The following is a 17,903-nucleotide window of genomic DNA, read 5'->3' on the forward strand; positions in this document are numbered from 1 at the left end:
TGTATGTGGAAAGGATGTTTCCTGTCGTGGGGAAGCCTCTGACCAGAGGGCACCGCCTCAGATTAGAGGGGCATCTATTTAAAATGGAGAAGAGGAATTTCTTTAGCTTGAGCATGGTGAATCTGTGAGATTCATTGCCACAGTTGGCTGTGGAGTCCAGGTTATTGGGCATATTTAAGGTGAGGTCGATAGATTCTTGGTAGGTCAGGGTGTGAAAGGTTACAAGGAGATTGGGGTTGAGAGGGAAATGGATCAGCCATGATCAAATGGAGGAGCAGACCCAAGGGGTCCAATGGTAAAATGTAAGCATCTACAGGTGCTATCTCCAAACATTCGCTGACCCTTTAAGGGATTTACTTTGGAGATCGACAAGTATACCCCCACCACTGCTATGAGCTAGCATCTGTGGTGTGGACATTAGTGTGTGTGTATGTATGTGTGTGTTTTTTATATCTATATATACATACATACACACACCCTTAGGAACGCATTTACAACATATGATTCAGTAGGAAGTAGGGTTTGTATTAAGGAAAGCCATGATACAGGTGATTTTTCATGGGGTACAACTCCTCTGTAATATCGGGGTCTGCTGTTTGAGTGCATGCCAGCTCCTGGTAGAGCAGTATATTCACTCACACAGATTTTATTTCACATTCACCTCCATTTTTTTTTGGTCGTTATTAATAATGGCAACATTAATTCTCTTTATCCTGTCTAAACCTTCACAATGCAGCATCATTTAATTCATCTACAATTTCCTGCTGTTTAATTGTCATAAACCTTCATAGGTAATTTAATCTTTTACGCCAGCTATCTGTCTGAGGAGCAATCTATCCGGATGATGTGTAAGTTTGATCTTCTCTGTTCGTCAGTTTCTGCATGGTGATAACGAGCAAAGTGTCTACCTCTAACAGGAGCATGGCTGGATTTCTCCAGACTGACTCTTAACAGTTGTACAAAGTCCTTTCTAAAATTCTAGCTTTGCTGTTTTCTTAGAAATACCTGTGCCTTTTGCCAAAGCTTTTCATTGGCTTAGATTGTTCGGTAATTTCTACATAAAATGACATTCCACTTTATTTCCCAGCAGACCCTCATGTCTTTTTTTTTTTGGAAAAAAATTGTGACTCTAATGTTGGTATGTTTTCTGACCTGAGCAATATGTGATGGACAAGGTCCAAGTTGGGATCCTGCCAAGTCTTGCCCTTTACACGTATAACATTTAAATGCCTCTTGATATAATCAGATGGTCAGTTGGAAACGGAAAAGCTGAAGTTAACAGGGTATGTGGAAGGCTAATCTATTATGAGAATCACACTTGAATCTTTCACAGAGCAGAACCAAGTCTGGATTTTTAAAAATGTTTTCTTCATTTCTGTGCCACTTTTGCTGCTTTGTCAGCACTGTTCCCTCTAAGCTGCACAAGTGCAGCAACTGAACTGCTCCGTATGTTGCCGTGCAGCTAGAATTTTCCTTTGTATAATGTTAAATGTGAACATTTGAAGTGCTGTGCAGTCTTCAGGCCGTGTAAAAAGTTCCTGCTCAGAGCACTGTTTGGTCTGCACAGCTGTTTTAAAAAAAACATTAGAGGGAAGTTTGGTTCCCAGTGATTGACCAAGCAACTGAATAATTCTCCTGATGTATGGAAGTTGTAGATCAGGGGTTCCCAACCTGGGTTCACTGACCCCTTGCTTAATGGTATTGGTCCATGGCATTAAAAATAGAGTGAGCAAAATTGGTAATGTGGGCAAAGGAAAAGGTTCCTCTAAAGAATGTGAATACACCATTTAGACCTTTCATTCAGTCGTGGCCCATCTTTGACCTTGCTCTATAATACTGTTTTTTTAAAATCTTAAGTTGATTTACCTTGTTTTCTGCTCTGGCACCAATCTATTTAAACAAGACATTGAAAAGGCTCATAAGTTTACAGATCCTTGACCCTTTTAACTGAAGGCATAGCACTTGTGAATGCTAAACCTTTATTAAATCTGTGGTTAGGACTGAGTTGAAAGCTGATTCGAAGCATACACATTTTGGAAAAATGCAAAGTCATTGCAGAAGGTGCTATACTAGAGAGGTACCGGCAATAACAGTCTTCGCTTATCTGAGGTATCTGTGGTATTTTTTTTTCACACATTAAAAGTGAAGCTTTTCACAGTGAAAATGGATTAGAAATTGATAGTCATTTAAAGTTATGACACGCATTGACTGTGGTAGGAAGGCTAATAATCAGAATCCACAGAAATCAGGTGATTTACCAAAAAAGCCAGAAGAGAGATGAGATTTTCTTTTACACAGTGGATATGCCTTACTGGCTGAAGTAGCTGTGAAAACTGATCAAAATTTGAAAAGGGAATTGGAAGCCAGGGATGTAAAGGTTGTGGGTGGGAAGGGAGGTGAAATTAGTCATAATTATTAGGACCTTTGTTCCAACTTGTTCACATTGACAAAATTTGCTATTGATTTTGCTGTCTGCATAATTAACCATATTAATGATATTATCATCCAAAACCCAGCAGCAAGCCTTGCAGCACGCCACTTGTCAGGGGCCTCCAACAGCTCTTTTCCACCACCTGCTGACTCCTTCACCCAAGCCCATTTTCTATCCAATTGGCAAGCTCACCATGGATCCCTTCCAAGCCAGCCTACCATGCAGGTCATTTTCAAAAGAAGTTATAAAACCAACAATCCTAAATTATAAAGTGAAGATTAAAAAACTTGATCATTCCTAAAACCAGCACTTCTGTGCTGCTTTACTTTTTGGGCAGTATGGCAGCATAGCGGTTAGAGATTTGCTTTACAGCACCAGCTTTCACCAATTTGGGTTCAATTCCTGCTGGTACCTGTAAGGAATTTGTGTCTTTTTCCCATGACCCACACGGGTTTCCTCTGGGTGCTCTGTTTTCCTCATGCATTCCAAAGACGTACATGAACCCCTGCCCCCACTGGGCTCGTTGCTGGCTCCGCTAACAGCTACGGGACTCAGCAATGAGAAGGCCACTTTTCATAAATAATAGACATCTAGGGTCAGGGTGATTTGGGGTTCAATCAAACAGGAACGTCGTGATGTTCTGATTAAAGAGAGCACAATTTGAGGGAATGCTACGTAAATGCTGCCCATATACAATTGTCAGTTGGCAAGAAACAAGAAATTGCGTACTTTATTTAAAAAAAAGTATATTTACAGATTTCAGCTTTATTGAACAGTTAGTAGGAAAAAGGGCCCAATACAGTTAACCCAGTCCAAATGTGCACATAAAGTTGGATCTCATACTGGAGTTGTCTTTAACTCGCGTGCTAGATCCGTGGCTTGTGTGAAAGCACACACCACATTCCGAACTTCATCCGAAATCCATCTCAAACAAACATGCGCTCTCTCAGGAGTATTGGCTTTTCCTCCTTGGAGCCATTCATCTGCACAAAGAACCTTGTGTAACAGGGACAGCATCCTCAGCCATCTTTCCTCCTGTTCTCTTCCAGCTCCCGCCAAAAGGTCCACGAACCTCACCAGTGTCCATCAGAAACCTCTCTGCCCAGCTTTCTGTAGAACCTTCTCCCAATTCCACCATCCTGATTGGCTGACACAGCATTCCTAAATTGAACATCATAGCCCCTTACCTTTAGCTGAAAATCCAAATATGCTAAAAGCAGTGAGCACTGGCATTAAAAGCATGCTCTGCTTTTACACAACTGCTAAAGTAAAATGCCTACAGTATAGCAGTAAAAATCTTAATCAGGGCATTACATGCAGTTAGGCTTAAAGAATTGTGGGTGTGAGTTGGTGCTGGAATGTGTGGTGACACTTGCGGGCTGCCCCCCCCCCCAAGCACATCCTTGGGTTGTGTTGGTTGTTAATGCAACTGACACATTTCACTCTGTCTCAATGGATATGTGACAAATGAAGCTAATCTTTCAATCTCTATTGATACAACTTTAATTTCTACAAATTGGAGCTGTTTTTAGCCATGCTGTTTCCCTTCCTCCTCTTCCAATGACGAGTGTTGAGTGCCTGGCCTTCATTCATGTGCATGTAATGGGGAAATTGACGGTGCACGTCATGGTTCTGTTGTGGTGGCAGCCATGTCTGAGTGATAATGCTTTCACCTTCACACAAGAAAGTTTTGGGTCGAGCCCACTATGTCAACTGCTGTTTAAAACTTTCCGCAGTCTGGTATTATCTTTTTGGCAGCATGTTTAACTGAACCCTGTCTCAAATGAACGCTAATTGTTCCTCAGCCAACGTGACAATAGAGAAATTGTTGTTTAATCAGGAGGCATTTTCTGGGTCATTAACAACAAGAGATTCTGCACGTACTGGAAATCCAGAGCAACACACACAAAATGCCGGAGGAACTCAGCAGGCAGTTGATGTTTCAGACCATAGTTCCATTTAATATCAAAGAATGTATGCAGTATAGAGCCTGAAATTCTTACTCTTCGCAGACATCCACGAAACAGAAAAAAATACCCCAAAGAATGAATGGCAGAAAAGATGCAAGAACCCTAAAGCCCCCATCACCCTCCCACACACAAGCAGCATCATCAATCCTCTGCACCCCCCCACATGGTAGCAGAAAGTATCAGCACTCCCACCACCCACCATGCAAGCAACAGCAAAGTCCCAAAGAGAGACCAAGACCCTTCATCAGGACTATGTGTTACTCAGATTTATTAGCTCTATCTTATATGATGTGGAATGTGTAGCTTTGTGACAGCAGTACAGTGCAAAGATAGTAACTTACTTGAAATTACTTCAAAGTGCACTTACTGCCACTGGTGTGAAATAAGGAGGCAACATAAGACGTTGATATAAGGAGCTACCAAGAGAAAATTAAGCTAAATATGTTCTCTTCCTTCAGCTCTACAAAAGGTTCAAAGTCGCTGGTGGTCCTCCAGAATCCATGGGAAGAAGCAGAGACTGGAACGTTGATCTGATACCCAAATTCCTCATGGCAAATGGTAATATTTTATTACATTGTAGCGGTGTGCTACACACAGCGCTAAAATAACCACACATAGTCGGTGAGTTAGAGTTGTGATAAAAGAGATTTATTCAAACTTTGCGGCCTGCTTTAAAGCCTTCCCGTTCCCGCCCTCCCTGGGCAGGACTGCTGTGGGGAATGAATAATCGCAGACCCTTTCCGCGCGCGGGACTTTCCCCCTGCTGGAAGATGGCCTGGCGCCCCTTTTTGGGGCCGACTTCTCTGCCGGCATGCTCCGGTTTGGTTCCTATGTACTAGAAAGTGGGTCACCACAACATTTTAAATTTTGAGCTTAAATTAAAATCCATCTCACCGTGAAGACCTGGGCACACTGACTTGGAATGTATGGCTGACTAAATCATATGCATGCCCTTTTTGCTGTAACCCACCAGTCCAATATGTGTGGAGGGAAATATTCTCCTCCCTTTTGTAATTTGGAATAGGATTAAAAAAGTGCAATTCATTCTCTTGAGTATACAACACACATCTCATAATTTGTGAAGTCTCAGTATTGTAGCAGAGGAAAGTCTCAGTATTGTAGCCTCAACTTTGGAGGATGTTTTCTGATTTGGAATTTGTTATTGAGCAGTGAGCATTGGCATTAAAAGCAAGATTAGACCACCCAACCCCACACATCATCTTTATTTACTAAGATTATGCTGAACTGATTGTGACTGCAATCCTGTTAACCCAGAGTAACCTTTTACTCATTTATTTACTCAGAATTTATTCACCTCTCCTTGTGGGGGCGGGGAGGTGTTAGATTCAAGTGCTAGGCTTCCACTCAGCTTTTAAAAATTAGAGATTTTCAAGATTCCGTAATCCACTTGTCTTAAATAGATGATTATTTTAAAAAGGTGTGCTGTAGTTTTTAATTCCCTTGTGAGAGGAAACATTTGATGTATATTCAAGCTGCCAAGAGCCAGAAGGTTTTTACATGTTTGATCAGGTCACTTTCCATTTCTTTAAAACTCCAGCAGACACAACCTGACTGTGTTGTGTCTCTTGCTTAGAAGACACTCTGCCCATTGCAGGAACTACTATGGTTAACCTTCTCTGATCTGCTTCCAGTGCATTAACAGCCTTTCTTAAATAAGATCAAGGGTCCCTCATGAGACACTATACTCCAGTGTGCTATATAACAAAAGATTAACCTTCATACTTGCATACTCTGAAGCATTCTATTAGCTTTCCAACAAAACACTTGATTTTCCTGCACACTACCTTTTACAAGTGATGAACTAGGATGCTGTAACAAATATCCCTCCCTGTTTGAGAGCTCTGTGGTCTTCTGCTGTTACAAGAACAAAGGGAATGCTCACCAATGTCACTTGATAAATGCAGGAGATACTGCAGGTGCTGGAAATCTTGAGCAACGTGCCCAAAATTCTAGAGGAACTCAGCAAATCTGGTAGCATCTGTAGGGGGAATTAACGTTCAGTGTTTTGGACACTGGTGCCGATTGTTTATTCCCCTCTATAGATGCTGCCTGACTTGCTGAATTCTTCTAGCATTTGTGTGTTGCTCAATGTCACTGGATTGTATGATAAGGATGTTGTAAAGAGATCCCGGATCCAGAATTTTAAAATAAATACATTTCATTCATCATTACTGGCAGCCCTTGGTTTATTCTCACTATTTTGTTTTTGAAAGTTGCAAAGAATGCCTTGACTGTAATTTTAGTTGGTGATTACCCATTACTTTGGAGTGGTAATTTCCAAAAGGCGCTTGCCACGGGTCTTCCTTGTGATTCAATGCTGCCTCTAGTGTTGTTGTATTAAAATAGCAGCTTTCTCGTTTGTTTGTTTATTTATTGCAATACAGTGAAGAATAGACCCTTCCTGTCCTTCAAGCCACACTGTCCAACAATCCCCCTAATTAATCCTAGCTTAATCACGGGACAATTTACAATGAACAATTAACCTACCAACCAGTATGTCTTTAGACTGTGGGAGGAAACTGGAGCACCCGGAGGAAACCCATAGGATCGCGGGGGAGAACATATAAACCCCTTGCAGGCAGCGGTGGGAATTGAACCTGTTTGCTGGTACTGGAAAGTGTTGTACCATACTACTATGCTGCTCTTAATGAGCACCCACTAAAAACCACAAATTATTAACAGATTTCCTTTTACAGGCTACAGCACGATTCTGTTCTTCTGAATTGTTAGTAACCTGGACATTTTGCAAGTCGGAAATACAGACACAAATCAAGTTCCCACAGATGCCAGCAATCCTACCGCAGCTGGCAAATCCATCTTGCCATTTTCCCAGTTGCTTATTTGTGTATATGGGCTGTAGTAACTTAGGGAGGACCTGCACATATAAAAATGCACCTCTTGTCAAATATAAAACCTAACTAGTAGCTGCCTCCTCCCCTATGTCCTTATTTGTTATGAGACAGAAGGAAGCTGTTTAGGTCATGCTGGCTCCCAGAAGTGCAATTGAGAAAGTCACATTCTCATACCCTGCACCCCACCCACCCAATTTCCCTCTTGCATGAGAATGTATTCACTCAGGTGCCCATGAACTTGCCCTTGTTTTTTTCAACTTATCTACTTTAAGGGGTAATTTGCTGTTTAACGTAGCTGTAAGTCATTGAAAATCAGGAAGGAACCAGAGTCCTCTGCGGAAACTTTCATAGTTGCTGCTTGGCCTGTTGAATGAATTAACGGTGGTTACAATAGTTTGAAAGCAAATGACAGGTACTAGAAACCTGCCATAAAACCAGAAAATACTAGAAATAGTCCGGCAAAGGAAAAACTGAATTTGCATTTCGGGTCACTGACATTTCATGGTGGATAGCTTATTGAGCTGAAAGGATAATTCTGTTTCTCTCTCTCTCTCCAGAGACACCCTTTCTTATGATTATTTTCAATTATCATTGTTTAGTGCTGAAGTAATGCTTGTAAGAGAGTGGACTATGCTAATTTCCTGATCCTTACTAAAACCCACAAGGACATTTTGAATTTGTGATGTTTGAGTGCATTTCACGATGGAACTGACTTGTATTTTCAGTGCGGTGCCAGGCGATCTTGCATATTCTACAAAGCTGTTGGTGGTTTCTTTTCAGGACAACTTGTTAAGATGCTGCTTTACACAGAAGTCACCCGTTACTTAGACTTTAAGGTGGTAGAAGGAAGTTTTGTATACAAACTGGGGAAAATCCACAAAGTCCCTTCTACTGAGACAGAAGCTTTAGCTACTGGTGAGTAAAAACACCTAATTACATTTATTAAGAAAAATCTTTTCCCTTGTATAGAGTTTGCATTTGAAGGGTTTTTTCCTCAAATTAAAGTTGATAATTCTCAATGAAGTTGTTCAAGCTGTAGTGGCCCCTCAACCTATTTAAACCGAGATACAATGAAACCTCATTCTTGGCAGTCTTAACTCGAGGGTGGTGGGGAGGCTCTCAGTGAGTAAATCATGGCACCGAGCAAAGAAAGCAGTGTCACAAGCACACAGTCAATAAAAGCAATTCCGTTCAGTACTCAGATTTCTGTACCACTGGAAGGAGAAACTTTAATATTATTGCTATGAGTGTTTTGAATTGCATGCTGTGTAATTGCATTGAATGCTATAGGCGTGCTATGTTGGCACTGGAAGCATGGCGACTCTTGGCGAGGTGCTCCTAGCACATCTTTTGGGCTGTGTTAGGTGTTGACACAAACAAGGCATTTTGCTGCATTTTTCAATGTACATGTGACATAAAACTAATCCTTTGAATTGCTAGAAATGTGGTTGATTTTAAATTTTCATTTTGAAGCATTGGTTACTTGCATCGAGAATAGTGGAATGCCTGATTTTTCTACTTGGAAGTGAGTGTGATTCTCTGGATGGGATTATTTATATTAAGTATCTGGTTATTTCAAAAACATCAGATACTTAATATATAACTGTGGTTGTGGTAATTCATCAATGGCATTGTGCACTTGTTCAAATCCTCCTCAATTCATCATCAGCAACACTCAAGAATAAAAGTTATGCATATAATTCGCTGTTTACCATTAGGTGTTGTTTTGTCTTTATTTTGGCTCCTTGCTTTCAAGAATAAAACTTTCTTCCTGTGGGAGTTGATTTTAGTAGTTGAAGCATTGAGTTCAAAAGTCAGGAAGTTACATTGCTGCTTTATAAAACTCGAGTTATGCTGAATCTGGAGTATTGCATACAGTTCTGGTCACCCTTATTATAGGAAGGATGGGCTTTGGAGAGGATGCAGAAGAGGTTTGCCAGGATGCTGCCTGAATTTTAGGGCATAACAAGAGATTTGACAAACTTGGGTTGTTTATCTCTGGAGTGGTGGAGGCTGAGGGGAGATCTGATTGAGGTTAGGAAGATTATGATAGGCATAGGAGATTATGATGGGCATAGATAGAGTACGCAGACTAGTGTTTTTTTTTGTTCTCAGGGTTGAAATGTCTAAAACTAGATCACATGTATCTAAGGGGAGAGGGGGTAAATTCAGAGAAGTCAGGAGTAAGTTTTCTTTTTAAACACGGGTGCCTGGAATACACTGCCTGGGGTGGTAGTTAGAGGTGTTTAGATTTGGGACTTTTAAGAGATATTTGGATAGGTACATGGATGTGAGGAAAATGGAAGGAGATGGACATTGTGTTGGCAGAAGGGATTAGTTTAGTTGGCCATTTGATTACTAATTAATTGGTTGTCGTGTTGGCGCTTGACCAAGTGGTTAAGGTATCGGTCTAGTGATCTGAAGGTCGCTAGTTTGAGCCTCAGTTGAGGCAGCGTGTTGTGTCCTTGAGCAAGACACTTAACCACACATTGCTCTGTGACAACACTGGTGCCAAGCTGTATCGGCCCTAGTGCCCTTCCCTTGGACAACATCAGTGGCGTGGAGTGGGGAGACTTGCAGCATGGGCAACTGCCGGTCTTCCATACAACCTTGCCCAGGCCTGAGCCCTGGAAACCTTCCAAGTCGCAAATCCATGGTCTCATGAGACTAGCGGATGCCTATATAATTGGTTCAACAAAATATTAGGGGTGAAAGGCCTGTTCTGTGCTGTACTGTTCTTTGTTTTATCGTTGTTGTCAATTTATTTTTTTTAATGTCCCCATTTGAAGTCATCCCTCATTCCACCACTCTAAGTCGCAATTCCATCGAAAATGTCCAAATAATTCAGTAAATTATGGTAGCTTTTTTTTTTTAAACAGTCATCCACACCAGCTATGAGAACTACATTGCTCACATGCTTCCTTGTCCACCCCAGGACTTGAGATCCTGTGCACTCTTATCCACTTGGACATCCACGTACTTCTTTGTAAAACTCAATCAAACTAGTCAGACTGATCTCCCACCGACAGAGCCATTTGTCTATCCTGTATAAATCCTTGCCTTTCTAAGCGTGTATCGATCGGGTGTGTCAGAATTGTACAGCACAGAAACTTGCCCATGGTGTCCATCCTGCCTTTTGTAACTGTCTACTCAAATCCCATTTAATCACATAGGGTCTATACTCTTCTGTGTCTTAGAAATTCAAGGGCTTGATATTGCTCAAATGCTGTGAGAGTATCTGTCTCCATCACCTGTTCAATGTATTCCAGACTCCATTATTCTCCTTTGTGAGAATAAATTCCCACTCAAATCTTCTCTACACGTACTTCACCTTAAACCTATACCCTCACCATGGGCAGAAAGGTTTATTTCTATCTATTTAGATTATGAAGACACGTAGTCCTTTTTTATTGTCATTCAGTAATGCATGCATTAAGAAATGATACAATATTTCCTCCGGTGTGATATCACAAAACACAGGACAGACCAAGACTGAAAAAACTGACAAAACCACATAATTATAACATATAGTTACAACAGTGCAACAATACCATAACTTGATGAAGAAGTCCATGAACACAGTAAAAGTTCAAAGTCTCTCAAATGTCCCACATCTCACGCAGATGGGAGAAGGAAGAAAAACTCTTCCTGTCATGCCGACCACGGTCCGACTCTGAGTCATCCGAAAACTTCGAGTTCTGATCAGCTCTCCGACACCGAGTACTGAGCGCCATCTCTGTCCGAATGATTCGACCTCAACCTCGGTCGCCAACAGCAGGCAAAGCTGGGGATTTTGAGGCCTACCCTCCGAAAGATTCCCGACCACTCAGTAAGGACAGTAGCGAACGAGCGTTTCAGAAATTTCTCCAGATGTTCCTCTGTGCTTTTACGTCCATTGTCCATCAAATCAGAATTGTCCATGGCCCCTATTTAATAGATACAATATCATTTTTCACTGGAGGGCTGCGCACGCGCGCGGTGCGCTGCTCTCTCTCCTCCTATCAGTCACCCCTTGGCTTTCTCACTGTAGAAAATCTATCCAGACTCCCCTTTGTAACCATGAACCTCCAACCCAGGCAATATCGTGGTAAATCTGCTCTGCACACCCTCCAGAGCAATCCCAACCTTTCAATAGTATGGCTACCAGTTTTACACAATATTCCAGGTGCACTGTAATTTGACATCCAAGTTGTTGTCTTCTATGCCAAGGAGAGTGAAGACAGGCATTCCATTTGCTTTGTCTTATGCACCTGTGCTGCTACTTCAAGGGATCCTGTGGATTTCTATTCCGAGGTTCCCCTCTTCATTTTCATTCCCTATGGCTCTGCCTTTCTTTACATCACCTCACACTTGTTGGATTACATTCATATATATCAAGTCGACTCAGGCCTAGGGGGCCGGCGTTGGGCCCCATCGGGAGAAGTGGAGAGTCCGTCATCGTGCCCAATGCTGGGATTACATTCCATTTTTTCTTAATCCACCCAACTCTCCAGCTGATGATGCCAAGCAGGAGCTTTAACTGTACTTGTTATCTACAGTAACATCAACTGCAAACTTGTACATTAATTCCCAAGTTATTGTTGTGCAAAATGTTCATGTGTAGTTTTTCCAAAAACTTAAATACCGCTGATTTAAAATTTGGCATATCTGTGCTACTCTACTTGAATAGAATATAGAACATTACAGTACAGGTCATTTGGCCACGAAGTTGTGCCGACCTTTTAGAAATATGAAAACATCGAAAAACTACAGCATAATACAGACCCTTCAGCCCACAATGCTGTGCCGAACATGTACTTACTTTAGAAATTACCTAGGGTTACCCATAGTCCTCTATTTTTCTAAGCTCCATGTACCTATCCAGGAGTCTCTTAAAAGACTCCACCATCGTCGACAGCTCATTCCACACACTCATCACACTCTGCATAAAAAAACAAACAAACAACAACAACTTGCCCTGACATTTCCTCTGTACCTACTTCCAAGCACCTGGAAAAACTGTGCCCTCTCGTGAAAGCTATTTCAGCCCTGGGAAAAAAAGCCTCTGACTATCCACACAATCAGTGCCTCTCATCATCTTATACACCTCTATCAGATCACCTCTCATCCTCCGTTGCTCCAAGGAGAAAAGGCCAAGTTCACTCAACCTACTGTAAGATCAATCGAACCCTTCCCTTCCCTTCCCTTCTATGCTACCCTCAATTTTTCTATCATCCATGTGCCAAAAGAATAAAGAAACCACATTTGATATTCTCCCAGACTTCACACTTCACCCATTTCCAATGAAGATTTAAAAATCTCAGATCAAAATGTTGATGGTTGTTCTAGGCATGGTGGGCTGTAGGGTATGCTTCTTGCTGTATTACCGGGACTTTGAGTCTTCTGTTGCAAGGGTGTTATGCTTGGGTTACTGACCATATTGCCATTTTCATTATTGCTTTATTTAACGTAGTGAAAGTTGAGTGAAGGCCATGATTATTGAGTTTAGGACTGTTGTGAAATAGGAGGAAAGACGTGTGAAGATAATGTCAACCTTGATTTTTATCTCCTTTTGATAACTGAAGGGAGGAATGGAGGAGCCATGACAGTGTGTACGTGGAGAGAATAGAGCAAGGAATCTGAATATGAAGGCCAATTTAACATGATTTTATCATTTTGCCCTTGGGATAAATGAGATGTTTGTCAGCTTACTTTTGGTCTATTAATAAATCTCATATACTTTTGTGAAGTTGTAATTTATTTCTGGATTAATTTATGACTTTCTGAAATTGTACTTCGCTGCAGATTACTTTCCTGATTGGCACATAGTAAAATTAATGCTGAAGTTAAAAAGTTATGTCTCAGATAAAGGTGACTGAGAATTGGGGCAGAATCTGTGCCTTTTACTTTGGTTCCATTCCAGCTTTGTGAACAAAAAGGTTAATTCTCTGTCTGAAATCTATGTATTTTTTTTCCTTTTGCTATCTCATCGTCCTTCACCGATCCATTAAGAAGCTGATGAACTGCTTTGGGAGGGAGCAGAGAACAGGATGATCAAACAGTGTGTAATGTACCAATAAATAATCACACTTTTTTTTTCTTTTTCTCTTCAGATCTCATGGGGATGTTTGAAAAACGCCGTTTCCGAAAACTCTTGTTATTTATTGTTGGCTTTGATGAGAATGACCCTAAAACTTACCAAGGCATTGAGCCCAAAAAGACCACAATGCGTGAAGTCTACAAGAAGTTTGACCTGGGGCAAGATGTCATTGACTTCACTGGACATGCACTGGCTCTTTACAGAACAGATGAGTGCGTTACCATTGTCATTATATTTAACTTGTTTTAAGCAAATGTAATTATTTGGAATTCTCTTTCACCGTTGCCTCTAAAGAAGACAACTTAGTCTATTTGTCATGGAAATACTAACTAAATAGCAGAGCGACTTCGTGCTTTGTTTTAAGAGTTTATGAACATGATATCTGCAGCAATCTCCACCACCACCAGAGCTCTGATTTTTAGGTTATATTTGGACAGTAAGACAAACAACTTCGCCTAATTTTGTTTAGCGTCCCATGGTCAGTACTGTATATGATCAGTCTTTTAAAAGATGTGTCAATTATCTCTGAGCACAAGTCTAATAGTCCTTTGTTCCCTGTTATCAGAACTCATGATTTACCCCCAGACGCATCCTCCCTCCTGGTTCCAGGAGCTTAATATCTTGTTTATTTTAATTCCTGCTGCTACACTTATCATTCAAGGTTATTCTCGACTTGCATCAGCAGTCTTAAGTCCAGCTGCTCCTGAGCAGTCAAGTATCCCATCATACACTAGTTTTAATTATTTCTACCACATTTTTTTGAAGTTGTCGAAATTTATGGTAGTTATTAAGTTGCTACATTGAGATTCATCACCTTGGTTGATGAAATGTTGAAACAGATACAAACTCAGTAAGGAAGCTGAGAGTCAGGACATGGGTTGGTAGTTGGGAATTACTTCAACCAAAGAGTAAAACATTTGCTTTCACAGTGTAGTAATGTGAGTACGCCCTCTTGTGTTCTGGTGGTTGCTTCAGTCGATTGATCAGATACTTGTCATTTTTAACATCAAATGAGCATTGAAGTGTTACTTAAAGAGTGGCTTAATAATGGCTTTACAATTTGCGGGAGGGGGTTATATGTCGATTCCACACATGTCAGAATAGCGTTAAGTTTTTTAAGCCCTCCCATAGTTATTTGAATAATGAGTGCTTTACATAAAGATAGGGCAATAGCATGAGTATGCACTGAAGATAAGGGAAGAGAATTGGAGTCAACAATTCTGGAGAGTTGGCAGTATCATAGTGATATTTCTGTCATTTAATTTCCATCACTGAATAACTTGGCAGATACTCCAATGCAATAATGAACATGCTTGAGTGCAGTAGTCATTACTAATTGTCAGAATTGCCTATGACATTAAATCAAGTTTTTTTTTGTATTTACATTGAAGCTGCAGATAGATACAACTTCATCCTCTTGTGACTGCTCTTTCCTTCATTTTTCAAAATACTTCAATGCTTGGGCCAGGGAAGTTTTTGAAAGCCTATAGGTAGTTATGAATCATCAGGATAATAACATCAAAGTGACTTTTGCCTGGACCATACTTTCATTTAAATGCTTTACACCATTTAGCTGTAACAATAACTACTCCAGGGTATTAATGTGGTGCAGTGCATTTTTAAATGTAAAAAATTATGAACTTGTATGTCAAGATAGTGAGCACAACTTGTTGAGTTGAACTTCTTTGGGATGTACTGGAGGTATCGATGACTTGTTCACTGCAACACTGGATAAAGCATCAAAATGAAGGATTTGTCTACCAATTCAAGATGCTCTGAACGAATCCACAACACACATGGAAGAATACATTTAACAAGACATGAGTTGATACTCCAACTTTTTCTCGTTTCTCTGGCAATTTATTATTGGAAATTTTACAGATTTCAGCCTAAAATATACTTGCAACCGAACATTCATTGTCCTCAGGGTTGGAGAATTCTGAAGGTTTCCTAGCTCCTAGGTGAAAATGATTATCTTCATCTGTCCTAAATGGGTGATTCCTTGTATTTCCATCATAGGTTCCTGAATAAAACTCTCCAAGTAGGATCGTCTCAGAATCTGCTCAGTTAATCTCTCTCAAAATTATGTGTTGGATGAGATGTCCTTGTTTAAAAGAATAAGTTTCTTTTTAATTAATTCTTTATGACAACTAATGGTTTTTTAGTGAAGTGAGTTTTTCTTCACCAACTTAAAGACTAATGGAAACTGAATTGATTATAACGTGATGACAAAATCCCTATAGTCTTTTTGGTGCTTCAAATATTTGCATTTGACTATTAATTTAACAATGAAATAAATGCTTTTAATTTTTAAAAAATGCTTGAATTTTATACTTTTGTTCTGAAGTTGTTTGACTTTTGTACCTCCTTTGTTCTCAGTTATTTGGATCAACCATGCCTGGATACGATCAATCGAATTAAGTTGTATAGTGAATCATTGGCTCGATACAGCAAGAGTCCTTACCTCTATCCACTCTATGGACTTGGAGAGCTGCCTCAAGGTTTTGCTAGGTAAACAAGGCACCAGTGAACTATATTGAATATGCTGTTTGTGTGGTGCTCTCCTTATGTGGATATCGCTGCCACAGAAATACTTGCAATTGCACACTTGTACCAGTAGATGGACCCAAAGCAGCAAATCATGAACACAAGATTCTACAGATGCTGGCAATCTTAAGCAACACAAGCAAGATGCTGGAGGAACTCGGCAGGTCAGGTAGCAACTATGGAGGGGAAATAAACAGTTGGCACGAAGGGTCTCAACCTGAAATGTATCTCTGAAACATCAGTTGTTTATTCCCCTCCAGAGATGCTGACTTGCCCGCTGATTTCCCCCCAAAATGCGTGTGTTGATCTGAAATCAGCAGCTCCCCTTGATTTCTATGTATTTGGAGCCACAAACAAATCTAACTTGAGAATGTAATTTTACTTTTTTGCTTTAAATTTGTGTGTTAGACATTTGGCATTACATCCTAGGCCTGTTTTGGCAAACATTTTAAAGCAATTAGATATGGAATAATGGAGAGTTACAAGAATTTATCATGAGTACAACTTCCCAGTTTTGCATCTATTCTTCCACTACAAAACGAATATGTTTAGTATCCATACTGTTGACTCATTCAGTATTACAGAAGATTCTGCAGATGCTGGAAATCCAGAATCTCTCTCAGTGCTGGAGGAACTCAACAGTAAGGCACATCTATGAAGAGGAATAAAGAGTCGACTAAGGGTCACTGGATGAGTGTGACATGTATGAGTTAGAATATGGGAAACAGAGTGCTAATGGAGGGTTTCAGCCCATATTGTCAACTCTTTATTCCTCTCTATAGATGCTGCCTGACCTGCTGAGGTCCTCTAGCATTTTGTGTGTGTGGCTCATTCAATACCTTTATAATGGCCAGATATATATATTATATATTGTATATATATTTCTGTTTGAGCTGTGTATGGGTCCAGCTAGATCAATACTGCTAAAGCTACTTGCACAAAGTGCTCTACAAATAACATAGCCTGAGAATCAGCATGTTGTTAATCTACAATAGTAAATCACTTAGTTCAGCATTGTGAGATGGTGGGAAGTATTCTATCATCTAGTACTAGTCTCACTGTAAAGCTTGAGATGAATAGATGTTCTGTTATCGACAGGTTTGTTTCAGAAGATTTAGTTGTGATGCATCTTTTTGTTTCACGTTTTGTTTGAACAGACTGAGTGCCATCTATGGGGGTACTTATATGCTCAACAAACCAGTGGATGAAATTGTGTTTGAAAAGGGCCGTGTTGTTGGTGTTAAGTCTGAAGGGGAGGTAAGTGTTAATATATTGTAGGTTATAAAGGTTGCACACCCCTTATCTGAAATTCCAAAAACCTCCGAAATCCAAATTTTTTTTTAAGCACTGACATATCACAAAGGGAAAATCCTACAAGGCATTGAGAAGGTTCCCAGGCGCGTGCAGGTCTCTGCTTGCTACAGACAGTTCTGAGAAGTGAACTCCCATAGGTAATGAACAGAAGTTAATGAAAAATAGGAAAACACTGCATAAGGTGAAAAATGGAGATCTGTATTTTGTATTGAAATAGTTTGAAATAGTGCATTCATCAGCATTGGAGTGGACATGTGCTGCTTCATGGTATGCTGATCATGAAACAAGCTAAGATCTATCACGACAATCTGAAAATTAAAGATAATTGTGAATATTCAGCAGGCTGGTTGCAGAAATTTATGAAAAGGCACAGCAATAATTTTTTGAGTATTTGTGGTGATGAAGCATCTGCTGATCACAAAGCAACAGAGAAATTCATTGAGGTTTGTCAAGGTCTTCACTGATGAAAATCTACCACGCTCTATAGCTGTATTAGTACACGTGTGTGATGAACAAGTGTAAGACAAAGTCTGCTTACTGGCAGCACGTAAATTCAGAGTCGGGAATGATGGCTATGCCAAACAGCTAAACACTGTTCACCTGGGCGGCCAAGCTTACCTTTCTGAAGGTTCAGTGTATATATTGTTTCATACACAAAATTACGAATAATACTACATAAATTTACCTTT

The 17,903-nt window shown here is 40.3% G+C and overlaps 1 protein-coding gene across 1 annotated transcript in view; it reads left to right on the forward strand.

Moving 5' to 3' along the window:
- LOC140210976 (rab GDP dissociation inhibitor alpha-like) overlaps positions 1-17,903 on the forward strand; it is a 55,158-nt gene that overhangs the window by 16,803 nt on the left and 20,452 nt on the right. The window contains exons 3-7 of the mRNA XM_072280288.1: positions 4,860-4,959; positions 8,055-8,189; positions 13,367-13,565; positions 15,733-15,864; positions 17,058-17,157. Coding sequence (XP_072136389.1) covers positions 4,860-4,959; positions 8,055-8,189; positions 13,367-13,565; positions 15,733-15,864; positions 17,058-17,157 — 666 coding nt within the window. The remainder of the gene's footprint in view (positions 1-4,859; positions 4,960-8,054; positions 8,190-13,366; positions 13,566-15,732; positions 15,865-17,057; positions 17,158-17,903) is intronic.

The sequence above is a fragment of the Mobula birostris genome, chromosome 16, assembly GCF_030028105.1.
Source record: "Mobula birostris isolate sMobBir1 chromosome 16, sMobBir1.hap1, whole genome shotgun sequence".
NCBI lineage: Eukaryota > Metazoa > Chordata > Chondrichthyes > Myliobatiformes > Myliobatidae > Mobula > Mobula birostris.